At 42.4% G+C, this 25762-nt stretch overlaps 1 protein-coding gene across 3 annotated transcripts; it reads left to right on the forward strand.

Moving 5' to 3' along the window:
• The first annotated feature begins 1314 nt into the window (after positions 1 to 1314).
• SMIM28 (small integral membrane protein 28) lies at positions 1315 to 22598 on the forward strand. Of its 3 annotated transcripts, none has more exons than XM_056563334.1 (2): positions 1315 to 1373; positions 21970 to 22598. In XM_056563334.1, exons 1-2 carry the CDS (start codon positions 1335 to 1337, stop codon positions 22357 to 22359), a joined length of 429 nt encoding a protein of 142 aa, XP_056419309.1. In that variant the 5' UTR covers positions 1315 to 1334; the 3' UTR covers positions 22360 to 22598. The 3 variants fall into 3 exon arrangements, with proteins under 3 accessions (XP_056419309.1, XP_056419308.1, XP_056419310.1); XM_056563333.1 differs by lacking the exon at positions 1315 to 1373 and adding an exon at positions 9801 to 9907; XM_056563335.1 differs by lacking the exon at positions 1315 to 1373 and adding an exon at positions 11109 to 11222.
• Positions 22599 to 25762: the final 3164 nt, after the last annotated feature.

The raw sequence follows: 25762 nt of genomic DNA on the forward strand, positions 1-25762 counted from the left end.
CACAGACTTGCATTGAGGGGGCGTCAGGAGCAGGGCACGGCCGTAACGTTACAAGCCTCCAGCGCTGAACTCGACATGCTAAACGAACGCCAGGTGCAGCACGGAGATTGCGGTGGTCCCCAGTGGCGGGACCCCCGCGATAGGACATTTTATCCCCAATCCTTTGGGTAGGGGATAAGATGTCTAGGGGCGGAGTACCACTTTAATGTCATTTCTCTACATGTCTCAGCCTCTTCTTCCTCCAGTTATATTCTCACATATGATAGACACTGAATAACTTTGTAAAATCCATTGTATATACACTTTATAATAGTAACAACTCCAACTACTGAAAAAGTCTCTTAAATATCTTGACTGTGCATGTTAAAGGCTTGTATCATTCACAGAGTTTTGTGCCACAGCCAAAAATTGATCAAGCAGGAAGGAGAAGTATAAGTCCTTATCTCCATCAGCAAAAGATAAGAAAGCTGCACACACCCTTTAGTCTCCAGATAGCTTGGCTTTATTCAGTAACGATGAAAAACATTGCCATGCATCCCAATAGTCAATGGCTGACTTGCGACCTAGCGATTCTTTCAGCCCAATAAAGTCCTTCCTTTATATTTCCCATTCCTTTTAAATTAAAGGGGTACTCCGGTGAAAAACTTTTTTTTTTTTAAATCAACTGGTGCCAGAAAGTTAAACAGATTTGTAAATTACTTCTATTAAAAAATCTTAATCCTTCCTGTACTTATTATCTGCTGAATACTACAGTGGAAATTCTTTTCTGTTTGAAACACAGAGCTGTCTGCTGACATCATGAGCACAGTGCTCTCTGCTGACACCTCTGTCCATTCTAGGAACTGCCAGCGTAAAAGGAAATCCCCATAGCAAACATATGCTGTTCTGGTCAGTTCCTAAAATGGACAGAGATGTCAGCAGAGAGCACTGTGCTCATGATGTCAGCAGACAGCTCTGTGTTTCAAAAAGAAAATAATTTCCGCTGTAGTATAGAGCAGCTAATAAGTAATGGAAGGATTAAGATTTTTTAATAGAAGTAATTTACAAATCTGTTTAACTTTCTGGCACCGGTACTGGAGTACCCCTTTAATCCCTGCAGTATGTGTCTATTTTGGGTGGAGGGAGAAGTTTAGCTGAGCAGATCTACCTCCAGCTCATATGTTTGCAATGTTCATAGAGAAAAAAACTAAACATAATGGCTGTCAGGGATGGGTCATGGCTAAGAAACATTGACTGATAAAATGTATGAAATAACGCATCCTTGACCATATCTAAATGTCACTAAAGTCAATCATGTTTTATGTATTTCAGACAAGCTTTGCCCTCATGCCATTATGGCAGGGCTCCAATCTTTGGACACGGTTATCAATAAAGTAAATATACAGTATATAACTTTATGCTAACATTTGGATGCCTATTTCTGTACAAAAGAAGCGAATAGAATATCTCAAGGGAAAAACAATTACTAGATAGTGCTGCCAGTAATGTGTATTTTCCTTTGTATCTGTTATATATAGATACACACAATAAAATCCAAACTGACACTTTTTGTCACCTAGCATCATCCTTCAATAATAGTGATCTTATGTTAATCAACAATCTATTGTACACCAAGAAAACACAAAAGAGTTCATAGAAACCACTTGAATAAAATTCATATATCTTTATTAGAATTATTCTCAATAAAAAAGACAAATTCAACATATAGAACAAGATATAAAGCAGAAATAAACTCCGGACTGCGGCAGAGAAACTGTAATTTATAATACCAAGCGAAAGAGCCAGCAAAGACCCCCTCTGTAAGTGCACGTGGTCAGCCAACTGGCAGGTCAGCAGTCCATAAATGTGCAATCTCAACCACAGCACAAATAATCAGAGGTCCAGGATAGGTCCTGGACCTCTGATTATTTGTGCTGTGGTTGAGATTGCACATTTATGTAATTTATAATATATACTGGTACTGCACTCCTTCAATATTGCACATATGCCTCATAGAGAAATATGCCATGAACACTAGATCTGAAATGTATTCATGGATCACGTTGCGACCACAACTAGCATGCGTCACAGTGCTCAGACTAGATACACTGGGTGCCTAAATAGGTCATCCATATTCCCAGTGTGCTCAAGAGATGCATAAGTCAGTGCAGATATGCTTACCCATAGTAATGACAGTCTATGCGCCCCAACGCCGTTTCGTTGTCCCACTTTCTCAAGGGGCCACCCTCTACTTCCTCTCTAACACAGAGCTCTTATATATCTGTCAGAACGGATATGAAACATCACGTGATTAGTCCCGTTTTGGCGCAGGCACAGTGCTCCCGTCCGCCACTCATTGCCCCACTTCTGGTGCCTCGACCTAGACGCGCACGCCCACACCGAAGTACAGAACGCGCGCATCCAGTAACTCAGCGCCAGATGAGGCAGGGCCGCAAGGAGAAGACCACCGCACCTGCTCACTAAGACAAATCACGGACTTAGATAAATACTAGGCAAAAAATAATAAAGGCGTCTTAATAGCTCAGGAAAGAAATATAGAACAGATCCGCTATACCTCAACTTATTTAAACACCAATGTGATACATACTAATGTGTTTAAAAATTATGATTAGATGTTAACAATTACTTTATACTATAATGTTACTTAAGGTGCAATGTTAATAACCAAAGTGCCATTGATAACTCAAGTGCACTTATACATGCATTTTTATCCATATACATGATGATTCCATGTATTAATAAATATACTAAAAATACAAACCCATACAAAGTGCTAGTTGAAAAAAATAAATTACCGTATTTATTTAGCAACCATTTACCCCATTTTAGAAGAGAGTTTCCTCAAACAATCCATTATGTGAGCCAAATACCATAAAAAAAGTGTAATAAAATCTCTCTATTTTCTACATAAATATCAAAAAAAGCATTCATACATATATTTCTTTACATAAATATACTAAAAATACACCAATTCATAATAAGTGACCACCTTGAATAGAAAACATATGTAAACAATTCATAATATTACCACAAATCTCTCACAAATATTAAGTGACACAAAAAATACATAAAAAGGGAGAGGTGTAGCGACTCGATTTCCAAATACATCCATCTATTTCTTCTTTGCGCCTTATAAATACATCGTTGAAACTTTATTGCCATAGCTTCTTTTTGCAGATTCTGCCGGGTCTGTTCATGCTCATAACATAATAAAAGGACTCAACTCTAAAACCGTAAATAAAGGAATAAGACACACAGATAAAATCACTAATGGACCTAACATTTATAGAAACACAGCAAATGATAACTGTTCATTTAGGCCTCTAGGTGTCATCGTGCCCAATTGCACTATCCGCCGACACTCTTTCTGTGCCAACACTTTTTTATAGTTTCCTCCTCTAATGCCCAGGTTTACTCTTTTGATCCCCCTCACTTGTAAACTTGAGGGATCACAATTATGTTCAGATCTAAAGTGTCTAGGTAGAGTTTTTAGCACTGTAAAATCCTGAGCATTCTTTGCCGTCAGTATATCTCGTACATGTTCCTGGGTGTGTATCTTTAACTGCCTAGATGTTAGGCCTACATAAATCTTTGAGCACCCACAAGTTGCATAATACATAACGTTTTGGGTGTTGCAAGAGATATACTGGCGGATCGAATATTCCCTTGCTCCATCCGATGATGTGAAGGTTTTAGCCCTTACAATTTTGGCAAATGCTACGCAATCCCCGCATGGAAAGCATCCCACACGAGGACTACTCACACCAAAGGGTTGTGGTACTTTTGCCACATAGTGGCTTCTCATAAGTTCGCTTTAAGGTTCATGCCCCTCCTAGCAGTGAAAGACACCATCTTCGGGATTCATTTTGCTAACATGTTTTCAAAATCCCCCAGTGTTTTTCCACAGCTTGTTGCATTACATTCCACTGGCAGTTAAATATGGAGTTGAATCTCACTTTCTTTTTTTTTGTCTCCTTTCAACAGATAATTTCTTTGTTCTCTCTTTGCTCTCTGATACCCTTGTTTTATCATTCTCCTACTATAGCCTCTCATTTCAAATCTTTCCTTTAAATCCTCACTCTGCTTTTCAAAAAGGAGATCGGAAGAAAATAACCTCCGCATTCACAGGAACTGTCCCACCGTTATAGCCTTCACTGTCGATTTATTATGCGCCTAAGACGTATGCAATATTGAATTTGTAGATGTTTTCTTTCTAAAAATATCAGTTGTGAGGCTACCGTTTGATTCTCTCATTATTTTTACATCCCAAAAAATCTACCTCATGATGGCTATATCTATATGTCAATTTAATATTGACATCATTGGAATTCCGAGTTTGCATGAATAATTCCAAGTCTGACACAGACCCCTGCCATATGAACAAAATGTTGTCTATGTATCGCAGCCAGCACTGCAGCTGGCTCACAAGCTGCGCCCCGCAGCACTGCAAAACCTCCCACTCCTAGGAAAAGGTTTGCGTTTGATGGGGCACAGGCTGCTCCCATTGCAGTGCCTCACTTTGGTAAGTAAAAACAATCTTTGAAAGTAAAAAAATTGTGACTTAATATAAAGTGCAACAATTCCAGCAAAAAATGGTCCGTGTCAAAATGACTTGTTTCAAGAAATAATTTAGTCGCATTTAATCCGTCTACATGTTTTATACATGTGTGCACTGACTCAACGTCTGCTGTGACTAGGAGCACGTCCTCCTCTAAAAAGGTCCCCTCGATCCTCCCAAGCACGTCTGTAGTGTCTTTAACATATGAGATATTGTTTCCACCAAAGATTTTAAATATATGTCAATGTACTTACTAACAGCATCACACACTTCGTCTATACCTGACACTATAGGACAGCAGGGAGGGTCGAAGGGGTCCTTGTGCACCTTTTAGATCAGATAAAATGTTTGAACCTGTGGGTACATATTTAGCAAACCCTCTTTTGTTTTTTTTACCTTTTTCAAAGGCATGTTCCAAAATTGAAGCCAATTCTCTCTTATATGCCTCCACTGGATTGTGTGCTAATTTAACATAGGTGTCCCTATCTCTGAGTTGGCAGAAGGCTTCATTTTCGTAAGATGTTTTAGGCCAAATTACTGTATTCCCCCCTTCGGCCTGTTTTATTACTACATCATCCCAACTTTGGACTTCCTGCAGTGCTTCTCTTTGGTGTTTTTTTTTTTTTTTTTTTGTCAAATTATCATTAGAGCTTTTGTTTGGGATTTTTTAAAACTCTTCTTTTACCAGCTTAGTAAATACCTCCAATGCTGGGCAGAGAGAAAAGGGGTGGAATATTTTGGATTTAGGCAAAACAGCATTTACCAACTCACCATAATTATCTGATGACTGTTCCTCCCATAAATCTTCCAAATTTTGTAACCCTTCCCTTTCTGTGGCATTTGGCATGAGAAGTTCAGGTTTCGCATGCCATTTTTTTAGCATGATCATATGTGAAAATAATTGTAGGTCTTTTAATGCTGTAAAAAATTTAAATTGTTAGTGAGGGAAAACGTTAAACCTAATTTTAAAACTTCACATTGAGTTTCTGTTAAGTCATGGCTTGACAGGTTAATTACCTCCATATTGTTCTTGGCCTGTTTATATTGATGTTTTGGAAGGGGCCTTCTTCTCTTGGTTCCATATCGAGAGTCTCTTTTTGGTGGAACAAAGTGTTCCTTGAAAAATATATATCACAGGGTCTCATACCAAGAGGTCTAAGGGTTCAAGTGTGCCCCTCCTTCCCAGTGGATGATGCCATCTTCAGAACTAAATGGAAAGATCTGGCAGGTATTTGTTCACGTGGGTTCATGGAAATAGAAAGAGAAGTTGAAATGCTACAGACGGAAATTAAAAATAAGTTGCCCAATAATGAACTGGAAAAATTAAACCAAGAGTTGGAAGGATTGTTTCAAAATTGGGGAAAGGAGATTAGTACTACAAAATCTAAAAAATTTCAGAGGGATAATCTTGATTTGACTCAAAACCGAATGTACAAATGGTGACAGAGAAGCGATCATGAGGAATCCATTCCGAGATCGAGATCTACATCAATTTCATCTAACACCTCGAGGGAAGAAAATTCCCATCTGAGTGAAGGGAGAATAAGGAATGAGCTCCGGGATCCTCAATTACAATCAAACAGAGACTCTTGATATAGAAACAAGAGAAGAAGGTCCCCTCCAAAACATCAACATAAACGGGCCAAGAACAATATGGAGGTAATTAACCTGTATAGCCAGGACTTAACAGAAACACAATGTGAAGTTTTAAAATAAGGTTTAACATTCCCCCCCCCCCCCCCCCACTAACAACTTTAATTTTTTTACAGCATTAAAACACCTACAATTATTTTCACGTAAGATCATGCTGAAAAAACTACATGCGTAACCTGGACTCCTCACGCCAAATGCGACAGCGTTAAAAAAATTTGGAAGATTTATGGGAGGAACAGTCACCATATAATTATGGTGAGTTGGTAAATGCTGTTTTGCCTAAATCCAAATTATTCCCCCCTTTTCTCTCTGCCCAGCAGCGGATGTATTTACTAAGCTGGTAACAGAAGAGTTTAAAAAAATCCCAAACAAAACATCTAATGATAATTTGACAAAGAGACAAAAAGAAGCACTGCAGGAAGTCCAAAGTTGGGATGATGTAGTAATAAAACAGGCAGACAAAGGGGAGAATATAGTAATTTGGCTTAAAACATCTTACGAAAAAGAAGCCTTCCGACAACTCAGAGATAGGGAAACCTATGTTAAATTAGCACACAATCCAGTGGAGGCATATCAAAGAGAATTGGCTTCAAATTTGGAGAAAGCCTTTGGAAAAGGTATTATCAATAAAACAACAAAATAGGGGTTGCTCAATATGTACCCACAGGTTCCAACATTTTATCGGATCCCAAAGGTGCACAAGGACCCCCTCGACCCTCCCGGCCGTCCTATAGTGTCAGGTATAGACGGAGTGTGTGATGCTGTTTAACATTGACATATATTTAAAATCTTTGGTGGAAACAATACCCTCATATGTTAAAGACACTAGACACTACAAACGTGCTCGGGAGGTTCGAGGGGATTTTTTTTAGATGCTCCTAGTCACAGCAGACGTTGAGTCGCTGTACACATGTAGAAAACGTAGACAGATTAAATGCGACTAAATTCTTTCTTGAAACAAGTAATTTTGACACAGACCTCTGCCATTTTATGTTGGAATTTTTGTACTTTATATTAAGCCACAATTTTTTTTACTTTAAAAGATTGTTTTTACCTACAAAAGCACGGCACTGCAATTGGCCCGGCCTGTGCCCCGTCCCCGTCCAGTTCCTCAGAATGCGGAGGATATATTCTTCCAATATCCTTTTTGAAAAGGAGAATGAGGATTTAAAGGAAAGATTTGAAATGAGAGGCTATAGTAAGAGAATGATAAAACAAGGGTATCAGAGAGCAAAGAGAGAACAAAGAAATTATCTGTTGAAATACCAAAATAAGAGGAGACAAAAAAACAAAAGTGAGATTCATCTCCATATTTAACGGCCAGTGGAATGTAATGTGACAAGCTGTGGAAAAACGCTGGGGGATTTTGAAAACGGACCCAGTGTTAGCAACATTAATTCAGGGGAGGGTGTCTGTCACTTCTAGGAGGGGCATGAACCTTAAAAACAAACTTATGAGAAGCCACTATGTGGCAAATGTACCACACCCCTTTGGTGTGAGTAGTCCTCGTGTTGGATGCTTTATATATATCATGCAACTTGTGGGTGCTCAAAGATTCATGTAGGCCTAACATCTAGGCAGTTAAAGATATGCACCCGGGAACATGTACGAGATATACTGACGGCAAAGAATGCTCAGGATTTTACAGTGCTAAAAACTCCACCTAGGCACTTTAGATCTGAACATAATTTGTGATCCCTCAAGTTTACAAGTGAGGGGGATCGAAAGAGTAAACCTGGGCATTAGAGGAGGAAAATATAAAAAAAAAGTGTTGGCACAGAAAGAGTGTCGGCGGATAGTGCAGTTGGGCACGATGACACCTAGAGGCCTAAAAGAACAGTTATCATTTGCTGCGTTTCTATCAATGTTATGTCCATTAGTGATTTTAACTGTGTGTCTTATTCCTTTATCTTCAGTTTTAGAGTTGAGTCCTTTTATTATGTTATGAACATGAACATACCCGGCAGAATCTGCAAAAAGAAGCTATGGCAATAAAGTTTTAACAATGTATTTATAAGGCGCTACACCTCTCCCTTTTTTTTTTGTAATATTATGAATTGTTTACATATGTTTTTTATTCAAGGTGGTGTATTTTAGTATTTTTAGTATATTTATGTACAGAAATATATGTATGGACACTTTTTTTTAGATATTTTAGAGATTTTATTACACGTTTTTATGGTATTTGGGTCACATAAATGGATTATTTGAGCAAACTCTCTTCTATAATGGAGTAAATGGTTGCTAAATAATTTCTTTTTAACTAGTCACTTTATGTATGGATTTGTATTTTTAGTATATTTGTTAATGTATGGAATCATCATATATATGGATAATAATTCATGTATTAGTGCACTTGAGTAATTATAAGGTATATAAAGCACAGATATCAATGGCACTTTGGTTATTAACATTGCACAGAGGTTGCCAGAGGTTATTAGTATACTTTTGGTCAAAAAGTACAAGCCCACTCGCCACATCAAGGCCACCTATTCAGAGTGGGTCCATAACCGAACCACCACCGCAACACCATGCCCACAGGGGGAGCAACCCAGTGGCCAGGCAGCCCCACTGCTGCCCGACCAAGCCCCTGGCTCCGGGCCACACCACCCCACAGACAAAGCTTCCCAGTAACAATGGCTGCCGCAGTGCAACCACACCAATGTAAATACCTATTAAGTGCTCCCTGCCAGAGGGCTGGGAGAATGCTAGGAGGAAACCCTTATGCAGTCGCCTGCTAATTAAAAATGCCTGGGCCGAATGGGTGGAGCAGAGTGCTTGCTATAAAGAGGGGACAGACTACAATTGTAGAATAAAAATAGAGAAAAAGAAACAGAGCCACACATCCACAATTTGTATTTTGATCTACTTGCTTCTCAGCATAAATTCAAACACTACAGGTTGTTAGTATACTTTTTGATCAAAAAGTACAAGCCCACTCGCCACGTCAAGGCCTTCTATTTAGAGTGGGTCCCTAACCCAACATTGGTGTAGTGCTGTGCGGCAGTAACCGCCACTGCAACACCATGCCCACAGGGGGAGCGACCCAGTGGCCAGGCAGCCCCAATTCTGCCCGACAAAGACCCTGGCTCCGGGCCGCACCACCCCACACACAAAGCATCAAAGAAACAAAACTCCAAAACGGGACTAATGACATGATATATAAGAGCCCTGTGTTAGATAGGAAGTAGAACGTGGCCCCTTGAGAAAGTGGGACAACGAAATGGTGTTGGGGTGCATAGACTATCATGGTTTTTATGAACTGTTATATATAGAGTATAATTCATTTTACACTTAATAACAAGTGTGGTGACCCACAGAGGACACAGTAGAAAGACAGGGTTCATGGGTACTTGTCATGGCTATGTCACAAATGGATGGAATGGTACAAACAACCCCAATGTCCTCTTGGAGTCACAACATAGTTGTCAGAGAGTGAGAGGTTGCGCTAAAGTGATGGTGATGCAGGTTCTTAAAGAACACAATCAGGTACTGTGCCTAACTGATGGAGTGTGGGGTAAAGGACTGCAATGGTATTGGGATCCCACAAGTCCTATGATAATTTTTTTTTTACAGGAGTGGACGGTCACAGAACATACAGTGGGTCGCGCAAAATCCTGCACAGTCCCCCAAACCTCTGAAATGGCACAAGAGGGTGATGAAATGCCACATGGGGGTCATGAAATAACACTGAGGGTAATAAAATTACACCGGTGTGTTGCATAAGGTTTCTGGGAGCACACTGGATTAGATACACATGTCGCGGAAGTCGGCAGGAGTGGGAAACACACGTTGTGGGAACGGAGGCTGTAATGTTCAGAAATCCAGTGGGAGCAGACAGGAGAGGGATTAAGAAAACAGTCTAGTGCTCTAGTGTGAATGCAAGATGGTGTAGGTGCAGATGATACCAGACAAAGGTAGACAAGGAGGAGGTGCAACGTTTTCTTTGCTGGGAGACAGTACAGCCTTTCTTAGGTTCTCTCTATAGGAATATGTGGTGTGATGCAGGGCAGATGGAATTACCCTAGGGGCAGATGGCATTAAACCAGGGCGTTGTTTATCCTCAGGGCGTTGCCAGGGCGTTGTTTATCCTCAACACCACCCAAAGATATAGCGCTGGATCCTGGGCTAGGCATGAGGGCAATAATGACTCCGACGCCAAGTTCCGGACAACAGTAGCTTTACTGAGTGACAGATCGAACAGTCTATACAGTTCAGCCAGGCCCACAGAAGTGACCAGTGACTTCAGAGACCTGAAGGGCTTGCTGGGACTTGCAGTAGATTTGGAAAATTTTAGTGCAGGCCACTCTGACTTGACAATAGATGACTGTGACTGGCTTGACTTGACTTGAGACTGACTTAGCTGTGACTGTAGCTTACTTGTAACCTTGAAGGCTTGTTGCTGCAGGACGGACTTAAGGCCTCCTATAGACTCAAGACACAATCTAGGACTTTACAACACACACTAGAACAAGTGGGCTCAGCTATATCAATCACCGTATGATACAAAGGGGTGCTACTATGTCCATCAAAGCACTGACATTTCACCATACAAAGAAAAGGGATACACAGTACAGCGCTCACCCAAAATTAAAAATATATAAGTTTATTAGGTTATCAAATTACACGGCAGACAAAAGACATTTAAAAACAATTAAAAGGGCCAACAAGACCACTCCACAAACAGGGTGGGTCCCTAAAGGACCCCTACCCAGGGCACCAGCTTCACACAATATATTGTATGCCCGCTCTAAACTGTACTATGAATAAATGCACATTGTGACAATCCTAGCTATTATACAACCTGCAGGTAAGTAAGATCAGGTATGGAGAAAGACAGCAGATGGAGGAGGATTCGGGCTGGCGCCCCCCCTAGACCCCACGCGTTACGTTGCTCGTTGGCAACTTCCTCAGGGGTGAAGGAAGTTGCCGACGAGCAACGTAACGTGTGGGGTCCAGGTGGGCACCAGCCCATATCCTCCTCCAGCTTACCTTACTTACCTGGATGCAGGTTGTATAATAGCTAGGATTGTCACAATGTGCATTTATTCATAGTACAGTTTAGAGCGGGCATACAATATATTGTGTGAAGCTGGTGCCCTGGGTAGGGGTCCTTTAGGGACCCACCCTGTTTGTGCAGTGGTCTTGTTGGCCCTTTTAATTGTTTTTAAATGTAACATAGTAACATAGAGGGAGATTTATCAAAACCTGTGCAAAGGAAATGTTGCCCAGTTGCCCATAGCAACCAATCAGATCGCTTCTTTAATTTTGCAGAGGTCTTGTTAAAAATGAAAGAAGCGATCTGATTGGTTGCTATGGGCAACTGGGCAGCATTTCCTTTGCACAGTCCATCTAGTTCAAACTGTCCTTTGTCTGCTGTGTAATTTGATAACCTAATAAACTTATATGTTTATAATTTTGGGTGTGCGCTGTACTGTGTATCCCTTTACTTTGTATGGTGAACAATCTAGGACTTGACTGCACTGGACTTCAGCAAAGACTTAAAGGGGTACTCCGGGGGAAAACTTTTTTTTTTTATCAACTGGTGCCAGAAAGGTAAACAGATTTGTAAATAACTTCTATTAAAAAATATGAATCCTTCCATTACTTATTAGCTGCTGAATAGTACAGAGGAAATTCTTTTCTTTTTGGAACAAAGAGCTCTCTGCTGACATCACGAGCACAGTGCTCTCTGCTGACACCTCTGTCCATGTCCGGAACTGTCCAGAGCAGGAAAAAATCCCCATAGCAAACATATGCTGCTCTGGACAGTTCCTAAAATGGACAGAGATGTCAGCAGAGAGGTAGTAGTATTGAGAGTCGGCACTCGTGGTGCCTGTGGACAGGTAAGCAATAGGTAAATAGAAGGAATCCCGGCACTCACACAATCTTGATGCAATTCACCTGAAGTGTTTATTCATAAGCATACATAGTGATATGGCAATTCACAGGACGCGTTTCGGCCACCTCATGGCCTTCATCAACTGATCTACCTGAACATAGCAATAGACAGGTATATACGGGTAGGAAGCCATCCCCTTCCGGGTCAAAGGTGAAAACACCTGTTTTGAAAACCGGAAGGTATGTTCACTGTACAAAGTGTTACACCAAATAGCATATAGACAACCATCAAACTGAACAAAAGAGAAAAACAAAAGAGCATACATCATGGCATTAAAGATACAAACTGGTCTGAGGCTATATAGAGATTCCTGAGGAATCATTCTGACCGTGCTCTATGTTTGTGATTGACAGTGACAGTGATATCAATGGTGAATCTAAAAAGGAAGACGTAAAGAATAAAAATATAATCAACAGCATAAGTTATAGAATCTGACTGAGTTCATAGTCACGATTAAGACCCCTGGGTTCTAGTGTATTGAGACGATTGATCCAGAAAGCTTATTTTCTAAGTAGTAACTTTTTCATGTCGCCCCCCCCCCCCTACGTGGTGTCTCAACAAGGTCTATCACTTGGAATCTTAATTGGAAAATGTTGTGGCCCATTCGATCAAAGTGATGTGGAATGGGAAAGAGTAAGTGCTTACAACAGATGGTTGATTTGTGACGGTTGATGCGGTCTCCTACATTCTGGGTGGTCTCTCCAACGTATAGGAGACCGCAATAAAAGGGCACCCAATCTGCGAGACAAACTAGTCAGAGCAGACATTGGTTCCACACTCACCACCACACACCAGACCTTCCTCCAGAGTAAAAGGAATGGGATATATATCCCTTTCTGCATTGCACTCAATGCAGCCACATCATCAAGGGCGATACCCTCCAACACCCCCATAGCGGCGAAAACATGAAAATAAAATCTTTTTACACATGTATCGCCCTTTGACACCCCGGAAGAAGCTCCTCAGCGAAACGTCTGGTGGTGGAGGCACACGCTCGCAATCTATCCCACTGTGGTAATTTACTTTTTGCATCCCTCTTTAGCATCTTAGTATAGCACTTTAATATTTTTTTGGTACTGTTTGCTTTGTTGGATAGCAACCATTGCACTTTTACCATTACTATGTACTTCTGCACTTTACTGTTTATCTCTATGCGGTGCCATGTTTACATTGTCTGATGCCTTGATGCCGTTGTTTTTCAGCTATTAGGCTGATCTTTATGCGTGTAGCCCCCATTTCAGTCGATCCTCTTGCACCTTTTTCTGACATTATGTTTTTATGTGATTTTAAGTTTTTGTCATCTTTGAGCATATGTGTTTAATAAAAATTATTTTTGCATCAATAATTTGGTCGCTATACGCTCTTTTCTCTTGTGGTATTTATCTTGTGGTCAAAGCGTAGACCTGTTACACTAATGTGGGATTGATGTGCTATTTGTAATTTACAAATCTGTAAAATAGCAAATAGTCAGCTCACCCGGTCACCGCATGGCAAAATAATCCTCCAAGTTTAGAAGAAGAAAGCAGGTAGATGCCAGCGGATAAGAAACTTCACCTTTATTTTCATCACGTTAAAATCGTAGACATGGAGAGACTTCAATAAGACATATGGATAAAATCCTTGTAATAAGCGCCGGGCATGACGCGTTTCAGGTCATGTGACCTTTCATCAGATGCCATCAGATGCTATCCATATGTCTTATTGAAGTCTCTCCATGTCTACGATTTTAACGTGATGAAAATAAAGGTGAAGTTTCTTATCCGCTGGCATCTACCTGCTTTCTTCTTCTAATTTTCAAATCTGTTTAACTTCCTGGCACCAGTTGATTTAAAAAAAATAAGTTTTCCACCGTAGTACCCCTTTAACTGGAAATCAAGAGCATAAGAGAGAGGGCTAGCTCCACCCAGGACTTATATGGGGGAGACTAGGAGGGGTCCCATAGTTCACCCTTAGGTCACATGGTCACTGATACCTCATGGGGTTACACTCACATGACAACTTGTGATCACATGTTAACATTTCTTAAAGCAATAACACTCTTATATACATTTTACAGTATAACACATGTCAGAAAATATATATATATATACATAAGGGGACAGGTGTCGGGGGGCCCAGGGGACACTGCAGGGAGGCTGCCTGACAGGGCAGCAAGGGTACAGGGGTATAACTGTACTTGGCCACCACAAACTCCCCCTCTTAAACACAGCCGTCCTCGGCACCCAGTCCTGGAGGGAGGACGACGGGAAGTGGCCAATGGGGCCTGGTGATGATAACAGTTCCTGGGGCATTATTGTAGAATGTCCTTCACAGGTCTGAATATGGGAAACAAAAACAAGGGACGAGTCCATGTAGCGCTTTGTGAAAATGTCCATACATACTCCTTTTGGGAATAAATTTGTAAACACATGGACAACATAAAACAACATTTTGCCTGCACCTGTGCAAATAATGGGATAGACAAAATATATTACTCTGAAAATATATATTTATATATATATATTTTTCTTAGTACCGCTCCACAGTCCTGGTAAGTTTTGAGTTCTCAGCAAAGGATAACGGCTAAAAGCCGGGCACATGCTTACACATATGGTTGCAAATAAACTTCTTGACAAGTTCGTCAGGCACTTCTCCTTAAATGTTGCATAACCTGAAAACAATAAGAATAGTTCACAAACAAAGTTAGTCTCATGACTCATTAGCAGAGTGGGTACACGTAGACCCTTCAGCCTGGGTTCTTGCCATCCCAGCCTTGCCTGTCAGACTGCTTCCGAGGCTGGGACATGTAGCAGGGTCCATGGGACTTTGCCCCCTCTAATTGACTCACTCGGGTAGTCCAGTTCACCTGAGGCACTTCAGTTGGGACCCACTGGTTAGGCCAAACCTCCTCGATAACAGGAGTAGGCCTGAGCACATCTGTAGATGACTGGACTGTCGTAACTGAGGGATGGGGCTTCCCTGGTAGAAGAAAGTGCTCCCTCATGTATTGGATTAGTCCGGGCTCATTGCCAAAGAGCCATCAGGGAAATGGTGGTGACCGGGAATGTACAGCAGACTTCTGGACCTGGGGGGTTTGCTCTGGGCTAAGGTTAGAAGGAGGGGTAGAGAAAGCGGCCTCAGCCAGGGTACTTACTACTGACTCCTCTGTGGGGATTTTGGCCCAGAATCCCCAGGTCCGGTGGTGAGGTGACAGCCTCATCGGCGATGATGCACGGGAAGATGCCAGTGTTCCCTCCGCTGGGGTTGCTGACCAGTCTCCATCGTCCTCGGGCAACAGGATTTGGTAGCAGGCCTCTTTGGCCCCGATGGAGGTGTGCTGTAGGCTATCTGCCAGCTCCTGAGACATTTGCGCAGCTGCCGCAGCGACTTTCCGGGCCTCCGGCGCCATCTTGGGACTTGGGATCCGGCAGCGCTACTCCTTTTATGCAGGGCTTCGGAAAAATGGGTGCTGGCTGGAAACGCTGACTTCCTTTCCCCCGGCAACAAGGGGAGGATGTTTACAGTTCTACTTTGGCATCGATACAGCAACATGGTTTCCATGTCCAGGGGCAGGATGCTGACAAGCGTGGGACATTTTTGCGCGTTTCTCCGGCACATATTTAACCCTTGCATGTACAGGCAACACTTCATATAATGTAGCATAGCTTCGGACTTGATTTTGCACAAGGTTGACACAGTACTTAAACACTTCACAATGGTGGACAACCGTCTTTTCTTCACCTCCCCCTCTATTTCGCCAGCGCCTCGGGTAAAACACTTTTCACTGACAAAGTCCAGTACACTTTCTGGCGCAAATTTTATTTGCATTGGCATGCGATTTTTTGGCAATACTGAACACAGTTCAGACTGAGGGGGTACTTTAGACATAAGGCGCACACCTTTATCCAGTTCATAGGATGCCAAAAGTTGTGGTAGAGGGTGTGATGCAGGGTAGATGGCATTAACTCCTTGTATTCGTGACGCTAGGGCACGGTTTATCCTCAATACCACCCAAAGGTATACTACTGGATCCTGGGCTAGACACGGGGGCAATAATGACTCCAACGCCAAGTTACGGACAACGGTACCTTTACTGAGTGAAAGATGGAACAGTCTATACAGTTCAGCTAGGCCCACGGAGGTGACCAGTGACTTTAGAGACCTTAAGGACTTGCTGGGACTTGTAGTTGATTTGGACAATTTTAGTGCAGGCCACTCTGACTTGACAATAGATGACTGTGACTGACTTGACTTGAGACTAACTAAGCTGTGACTGTAGCTTACTTGTAGACTTGAAGGCTTGTTGCTGCAGGACTGACTTGAGGCCTCCTATGGACTCCAGACACACTCTAGGACTTGACGGCACTGGACCTCAGCAAAGACTTAACTGGAAATCAAGAGCATAAGAGAGAGGGCTTGCTCCTCCCAGGGCTTATATGGGGTAGACTAGGAGGGGTCCCATAGGTCACCCTTAGGTCACATCGTCACTGATACCTCACGGGTTACACTCACATGACAACTCACATGACAACTGGTGATCACATATTAACATTTCTTAAAGTAATAACACTCATATACATTTTACAGTATAACACATGGCAGAAAAAATATATATACATAAGGGGACAGGTGTTGGGGGGGCCCAGGGGACACTGCAGGGAGGTTGCCTGATAGGGCAGCAAGGGTACAGGGGTATAACTCCTGTACTGGGCCACCACAAATATCTGTAGGTATGAGGGAGTTTGTATGGGAAAGACCTACTGATATCCCTATAGAGAGAACGTACAGACTGTATTCGTTGTTATCTATCTCATAGATTATTTTCAGGCACATTGGGTATAGAGTGCCATTCAGTTAACCTCAGTTCACTCTCCCAGTAGGTCTAATTTTGTTTTGAGCTGCACACTTTCTAAACAGTGCAGTCTTTGTTGAATGCCCAATTCTGGTTGCTTAGAAAGGGTTACATGTGCATGAGGGGGCCTGTTGCTGGAACTGTGTCACTAGTCTGTGGTGAGGGTGTGATGAGGGCAGATGTTATTACCCTAGGGGCAGATGGCGTTAACCCCTTGTATTCGTGATGCCAGGGCGTGGTTTAACCTCTGCACCACCCGAAGGTATGCCGCTGAATCCTGAGCTAGGCACGGGGCAAATAATTACTCTGGCGCCAAGTTACGGAACAATGGCAGCTTTACTGAGGTAGACAGGTGTAATAGTCTTGACAGCTCAGTTAGGCCCAAGGAGGTGACCAGTGAATTTAGAGACTCTAGGGCTGGCTGGGACTTATAGTGGATTTGGACAATTTGCTGCAGGCCCACGCTGACTTGGTACAAACTGATCTTGACTGACTTGACTAGACCGACTCCACGCGTATGTAGCTTACCAGGTTTTGACGTTCACCTGTGGGGCACTGGATTAGTGAAAGCATGGCTGCGTGGTAGGCCTTTGGTCTCCTCAGGACACCAGACACTCTCTCCAGGTCTTGACTTTACTGTAGCTCAGATAAGACTAACTAGCTAGCTCCTCCCAGGGTTTATATGGGGTAGACTCTGGAGGGGTCCCATAGGTCACCCTATAGGCCACATGGTCACTGGTACCTTCATTGGTTACAACACCTGACAACAGTATTTAAAGGGCATAACAATTTATACACATTACATTAGATAACATAGGCATAGACCTTTCCTTAGGAGCTTCACTAAGGTTCAAGCTTTAGGACAGGTTTTACTCTTTTACAGAAGCAGGAAGCCTCATCACATGATCCAAGGTTACAATGGCCTGACCTAATCCCCAAAGGGGAGAGAGCAGCTAGTAATAAATCCTTTTTTAACTGTCCTCAACTCTTCCTTTTCTCAACTAATTTTCATTTTTAATAGGGGCTTGTTATCATATTTCCTCCCACCTGGATGTGTAAACCAGTCCATACTAGCATTTAAGACCCCTAAAATCTACTTAGATCACAAATAAGGCACTACAGTGGGGATCAAAAGTTTGGGCACCCCAGGTAAAAATTTGTATTAATGTGCATAAAGAAGCCAAGGAAAGATGGAAAAATCTCCAAAAGGCATCTAATTACAGATTAGACATTATTATAATTTTGTCAACAAAAATTTGATTTTATTTCCATCATTTACACTTTCAAAATAAAACAAAAAAATGGCGTCTGCAAAAGTTTGGGCACCCTGCAGAGTTAATATCTTGTACTGTCCCCTTTGGCAAGTATCACAGCTTGTAAACGCTTTTTGTAGCCAGCCAAGAGTCTTTCAATTCTTGTTTGAGGTATCTTTGTCCATTCTTCCTTACAAAAGTCTTCTGGTTCTTTGAGATTTCTGGGCTGTCTATCACACACTGCTCTTTTAAGGTCTATCGATAGATTTTCAATTATGTTGAGGTCAGGAGATTGTGAAGGCCATGGCAAAACCTTCAGTTTATGCCTCTTGATGTAATCCCCGTGGATTTCGAGGTGGGTTTAGGATCATTATCCATTTGTAGAAGCCATCCTCTATTTAACTTCAGCTTTTTCACAGATGGTATCAAGTTAGCATCCAAAATTTGCAGAAATTTTATTGAATCCATTTTTCCTTCTACTTGTGAGATATTCCCTGTGCCACTGGCTGCAATACAACCCCAAAGCATGATTGATCCACCCCCATGCTTAAAGGGGTACTCTGGTGCTTACACATCTTATCCCCTATCCAAAGGATAGGGGATAAGATGCCTGATCGCGGGAGTCCCGCAGCTGGGGACGCCCGTGATCATGCACGCGGCACCCCGTTTGTAATCAGTCCCGGAGCGTGTTCACTCCGGGTATGATTACGGTCGACCGCAGGGCCGGCGGCATGTGACGTCACGCCTCCGCCCCCGTGTGACGTCCCGCTCCGCCCCTCAATGCAAGTCTACGGGAGGGGGCGTGATAGGCGATCAGGCATCTTATCCCTTATCCTTTGGATAGGGGATAAGATGTGTAAGCACCGGAGTACCCCTTTAACAGTTGGACAGAGGTTATTTTCATACAATTCTGTTCCCCTTCTTCTCCAAACGTAACTTTGCTCATTCCGGCGAAAAAGTAAAATTTTAACCTCATCGGTCCACAGACCTTGTTTCCAAAATGCATCAGGCTTGTCTATATATTAATTTGCAAAGTTCAAACGCTGATTTTTGTGGTGAGGATGTAGAAGAGGTTTTCTTCTGATGATTCTTCCATGAAGACCATATTTGTACAATTATCTCTTTATAGTGGAATATTATACCACAACTCCAGTGTCTGCCAGATCTTTCTGGAGGGATTGTGAAGTCAAACGTGGGTTTTGAATTGTTTTTCTCACAATCCTGCGAGCTGTTCTCTCTGATATTTTTCTTGGTCTTCCACTGTTCCTGATGACTGCCATTTCTTAATTACATTCCGAACAGAGGATATTGACATCTAAAAACGTTTTGCTATCTTCTTATAGCCTTCTCCAGTTTTGTGAGCGTCAACTATTTTCAGTTTCAGATTTCTAGACAACTGCTTAGAAGAACCCATGGTGCTGGATTGTTGGGGCAAGGTCAGATGAGTCTGGGCATTTAAAACCTTTAAGATTGACAACACCTGGTCTTCTTAGATGATGATTAAGAACAATCCATGACACTGGCAGGTCTCAGCTTTGCACCTCTCGGGTCTGCAAGAAGCCAACGGTGCCTTTTGTTAAAGTTATTTATTATATTTATATTTTTTATAAAGAAAAAGAGCTGTGGCCGATTCCCACCCACACAAAGTTAAAGAATTGTGTTGCTTCACTAATTTATTTAAATTAAGTATGGTTTTATAGGGGAGGGATACAGCCAGTAGGAGGCTGAAATGCCCAGTGGTGTTACCATATTAGATTGTGGAGGAAATAAATGGGGATGGGTACCTCCTAGCCTACCAACCGAAGGGGAAGGATATGTACACATATTCCAATAGTGGAAGGAAAATCTGTGTTTCCATCATGTTTAGAAGGAGGAGCCGTGTGAAGTGTTAAAGGGGTACTCCACTGGAATCTTTTTTTTTTTTTTTTTTAAATCTACTGGTGCCAGAAAGTTAGAGATTTGTAAATTATTTCTATAAAAAAAATCTTAATCCTTCCAGTATGCTGCTGTATGATCTGCAGGAAGTTCTTTTCTTTTTGAATTTATTTTCTGTCTGACCACAGTGCTCTCTGCTGACACCTTTTAGGAACTGTGCAGAGTAGGAGCAAATGACCATAACAAACCTATCCTGCTCTGGACAGTTCCTGACATGGACAGAGGTGCCAACAGAGAGCACCGTGGTTAGACAGAAAGGGAATTCAAAAAGAAAAGAACTTCCTGTGGATTATACAGCAGCTGATAAGTACTGAAAGGATTAAGTTTTTTTTTAATAGCAGTAATTTACGAATCTGTTTAACTTTCTGGCACCATTTGCTAAAAAAAAAAAAAAAAAATTCCATTGAAGTACCCCTTTAAATGGCACCTAGTGGGGAGAGCGAGAAGATAGTCACATGAGGTGCAGTAAGAAGGGCTGTTGGTCCATGGACAGGAAACAATGGTGCTGGTCTGTGAGGAGCTTGTTCTTGCCATGGAAGCATGGAAGCTGCCCCTGAGATGGTGTAGGCTTATCAGCATATGAATATATATATATATATATATATATATATATATATATATCTGGTGGGTTAATGGTTAGGTGACCAAACCAAGGGGAGGCTGTAGCTAGGCCCATATTGGTTAATCTACAGGCCTGTACAGTGGCCTGGAGAGCTGGAACTGTAAGTGTGGCCAACTGCACAGCCTGAGTTGAAGACCTGGTTGGACAAGTCCTGTAAGCAGTGGGCTGAGCCAGTAGTTAAAGGTAGGGGCAGTAAAGTGGGGTCCTTGGAATTGTAGTCAACGACACCAAACTATTCCCTAGCATTTATGGGAAGAGAATTGATGGAATCCTCAGTGGGGCCTTGAAGTACCAGTAAAGGTATATAGCCTAATGCTATTGCACCATTTGGTATGGCAAATGCTCATGCAATGCTTTTCTATTCCATTCACTTTCATAAATCTCTCCAGTATTTGTTATAGTTTTCCAAATTATATATCCAAAGTAAAGTGTCTTTTCCACAAAACTATTATAAAGTATGTGCATTACCGGTAAAACATAGACTCATACTTGACACCACTCACTACCAGTAGTGTTGCTCACGAATATTCGCAATTCGAATATTATTCGCGAATATCGCATATTCGCGAATTCGCGAATTTCGCGAATATAGCGCTATATATTCGTAATTACGAATATTCGTTTTTTTTTTTTAGTTTTTTTTTTTTTTTTCACAGTACACATCACAGTGATCACCCCTCTCTGCTTCCAGCTTGTGTGGTGTAAAGAAGGCTCTAATACTACTGTGTGAGACTGGCGTGCGAAAATTCGTATATGCGAAAATTAGCATATGCGCATTTTCGCATATGCGAATTTTTGCATGTGCTAATTTTGTATATGCCAATATTCACATATGTTAATTTTCGCATACGCGAATTTTCGCATATGCGAAAATAAAACGAGAATATAACGAATATGCGAATATTCGCGAATATATGACGAATATTCGTCCATATATTCGCGAATATTCGCGAATTCGAATATGGCCTATGCCGCTCAACACTAACTACCAGTACTAGCACACCACTTTAAAGCCAACCAAGATTGTGCACATACTGTTTGGCATGACTGCGTTGCACCATTTAGTTGTAGAGCAAAAAATCCCATTGCCTCCCCTCATTTGCCTTTTATAGCTGGCCATGGTTGTAAGCTCGCCTGAGCCATGTGTCGTGTCCCAGTTTACCCATATCTAGGGTGAAAGTATCATTTAATGATTCTCTTGTTTCCTTTTTCCAGACCAAACATCACAATCAAATCAGTTCTACCAAAGAAGACCTACAGCCATTCTTATGCATCATACTCCCTACAACCGCATTGCTGGTAGTAGGGTTCTGCATCCTTTTCCTCTATCGGAAGTGCCGGCGTAAGATCCCTCAAGGGCAAATCTTTGCTATAAGTCTCCAGGAGAATCTTCCAGACAGAGAAATGGATTTCTTCCATACTTTACCCTGGAGTACAGAGCCTTTTCATTACTGTACACTGGTACCAGATGCCTCTTTTCTAACTATATGCTTACCTCCCCCATATGAAGAAGCAATCCTAAAGGCATCAAGTGATTCATGTATCAGCATCTATCAGGATCCAGTGCCTCCATATGAAGAAAGACCGCGCAGGTCAAGCAAATAATATTTAGACTTCAGAATGTACTATAGTTTCTGCAAATGGACTTCGGCTGGACCTTGAAGTCCAAGGACAAAATGGTTATGTAGCAGCTTCCAAGGGCTTTTTACAATCTAGATTGCACAAACTGCAAGTATCTAATGTTTTTTTATTGTGTAATGATCATATGACATTAAGACTTAAGCTGCGATGGTTATAATAGCCAAAACAATGACAACTATCCTTACTCTGCACACATGGATGCTCCGAAACTCTGATGCACCCTGAAAATAAAAGGTGATCTGATAAGAATAACCCTTTTTTGAGCAGCAGGGCACTTATTGCGATTATGTGGAATCTACCACTGCGATTTGCCAGGTGAACTGTTGTGTAAGGGTGGAACCACAAGATCAGGTTGCATTGCGGTTTGTAAATGCATCGTCAGTTTCTCATTGTAAGTACACTGATCCCTCAACATACAATAGTTTCAACATATAATGGTCTTTTCTGAACCATTGTAACTTGAAACCAGACTCAACATACAATGCTACAGACAGTCCAGATCAGTGAAACATGTCAATGGCTGGAAGAACTGACCAATCAGAATGGGCATTCACTGGTAAAACACCTGTATTACTGAAGCGTATGCACTGACTGGCTGTCTGGTATCACTTCCCTACAGTACAGGGAGGTACTACATGTTCTGTACTACTCTTTACCTGTGCCAGGGATTTATGCTCCAGGTAAGGGCAGCTCCATTAAAAAAATTTTTGGACACTGTGTGTACTGTAAAGGACCCTGAAGAAGCTCCTGTCCTCTACATAGACAGTGATTTACAGCTCCCAGCAGATCTGTCTTACTTTATATGTAAGGACTTGCTTCATCTGTATTAGTTATCTACTTATTTTTGTTTAATCCTCACTTTTTCCTATTTGTGGATGACATTTTGGTGGCTTCAGAACCAATTATTAGGTTTCCATAGAGTCATGTTCTCAACATACAATGGTTTCAACATATAATGGTCGTCCTTGAACCAATTAATATTGTAACTTGAGGGACCACTGTACTGGAAATATTTCCTTGCTGTACTAATAGTGCATTTTAGCATCTGTGCTGTTGAGTCTGTGGCCGATCATTTTTTGTGTTCATCTACACGCAGATCTTGACCACATTGTCCTGGTTTCTGCTGAACTGTGTGTGGTTGAGACACTATTTAAGCAGACACAGAAACAGCAAATTAAACTAATGAGCAAGTTAAATATAAATGAACACAAATACTGGTAAATAGAAACTGCTGGCAAGTATTAAAAAAACAGCTTAACAGCGGCATTTTATAAGTTACTGCATGTGGTCAACCGCAACGCAAACACAAAGCAACTGCAACACAGACTGTTCATGTGGTTTCACCTCAAGGGTATATTTGTTTTACTACTTTGTATTGATTTAGCACATGAATTCAGTGGACACTGGATACCTATCATAGTGTGTTAAGGACCATGCCTGGTGCACCTTTTGTCTCCAATTAATAGAAGAGGCTATGTAAAGAGGGGTTGTTTATCCAAGACACACCCTGTCAGGTTTTCTCACATGTTATAGCTGCAGCATGTAGACAAAACCACAACTAAATGCAGTGGGCAATAGTTGCAAGATTTTGCTGGGTATTAATGGGGCATTTGGCAGCCGCTCTCGTTCTCTTCTCAGAAAATCAAAATTCCAAAGAGCATTTGTGACGTTATCAGCATAAATACCCTCCAAGTGAATCAACCAATCATCTAGTAGCTGGTGCTGTGTGTGTGTTGGGGGGGGGGGGGTCTCTGGATGCACAGTATAGCCCACCCTGTAAGATTCACATTTTGTTCACTGCAAATTGAGAATTATCAAAAGTAGGGCTGGACTGGCCATCGGGCACACTGGGTATTTGCCTGGTCAGTCGGGCCATCCGTAGGGCCGCTCATCTGCCCAGCACCAGACAAATGCAGCCCTTGTTGCTCTATTTGCACCACCACCAGCCCCCTCTGGAGTGCGCAAGACCCCCTTCCAAGATCATGCTGAAGGGGGCCTCGCTCCTGGCCGGATTCCCAGCACCAAGAACTCCTGTTAGTAAGCCGGGGCAGGGACACTGCTGCTTTAAAAGCAGAAGACGTCCATGCACAGGCACGCCCCTGACGTCACAGACGTGTCCCTGCCCTGCCGACTGAGCCTCCAGCATAGTGAGGAAAGGGCAGAGGGTTTAGGTCACAAGGGGACAGAGGAGTCTGGGATGGGGCAGAAAAGTTGGAAGGAGGAAGACTGAGGAGGGGGGATACAAAAGTTGGAGGGTTTGGGGGGGGGGGAAATGGACAGAGGGGGCACACAGGTTAGACAAAGGACGACTGAGGGGTCTGGGGGGAGAAGGGGCAGAGAGGTCTGGGGGGGAGCACAAAAGTCAGAAGAAGGAAGACTGAGGGGTCTGGGGGAGAAGGGGGCAGAGGGATCTGGGGGGAAAGAAAGCATGAAGGAGGATGACTGAGGCTAGAGCGGGAGGGAAGTGGGGGGGGGAGACGAAAGTGTAAAGGAGGATGTCTGGGGGGACAAGGAGACAGAGGGGTCGGGAAGGGGGACAAAAGAGTAAAGGAGGGTGACTGAGAGGTCTGGGGGGGGGGCAAAGGAGTCTGGGGGGCTAAGGGATCTGAAGGAGTAGGGGAAAGATGGGTATGGAAGAGGACTAAGGTATCTGGGGGGGGGGGACTTAAGGCCCATCGACATTGAGGACATTGCTCTGGCAGAAATCAGCTTGCAGCAGAGTCCAATTGTTTTGCTGCCCTGGGTGCACTGTAGAATAGCCACAGCAGAATTTCTCCGTTGGAATGGACATTCACTGAAAGAATGAACATGTTTGTTTTTTTGGGTGGAAGTCCATTTTGCTGGCGGAATTCCACCACACTGCAATCCCATCTATAGAGATGGCGCACGACCATGCGGTCCTACTGCCAATGGCATCGATGGCGCCTGCTGCAAGCAGACATTCTGCTGGCTGAATGGCCACAGTGTGGAGGAGCCCTGAGGATGAGGGGAAGGATTAGTCTGAGAGGACTTAATAAGTCTAAGGGAAGACAATACAGGGGTGGGGATTCTGGAAATCAGAAGAAACAGCATCTGGTAGTATTATTTTTAATGTATGGCAGTATTATAATGATTATTGTCGTCATACAGAGGATGTGGATTTGCTGACAAGTGAGAAGTCAATGATGTCCGGGCCTCAGACTCTGCAGAGGAACATGTAGCTGAAAGAAGACACAGCATCTTGACCAAATGAAGAAGAAAAGAAAAAGAGAAGACAACAAAGAAGGTTCTCCTGTGAGTCATTATACCATTGTGTATCCTGCATGACAGGCAAAACTGTACCCCAATCTGTGGCTCTCCAGCTGTTACAAAACTACATTTCCCATCA

The sequence above is a fragment of the Hyla sarda genome, chromosome 3 (genome assembly GCF_029499605.1).
Source record: "Hyla sarda isolate aHylSar1 chromosome 3, aHylSar1.hap1, whole genome shotgun sequence".
In the NCBI taxonomy this organism is placed as follows: domain Eukaryota; kingdom Metazoa; phylum Chordata; class Amphibia; order Anura; family Hylidae; genus Hyla; species Hyla sarda.

Bases quoted from the DNA above. Each gene is read 5' to 3' on its own strand.
- SMIM28 (XM_056563333.1), top strand. From the start codon at position 9,854: ATGGCACAAGAGGGTGATGAAATGCCACATGGGGGTCATGAAATAACA. The intron at 9,908-21,969 runs GTAATAAAATTA...TCCTTTTTCCAG, and splicing joins GTCATGAAATAACACTGAGG to ACCAAACATCACAATCAAAT.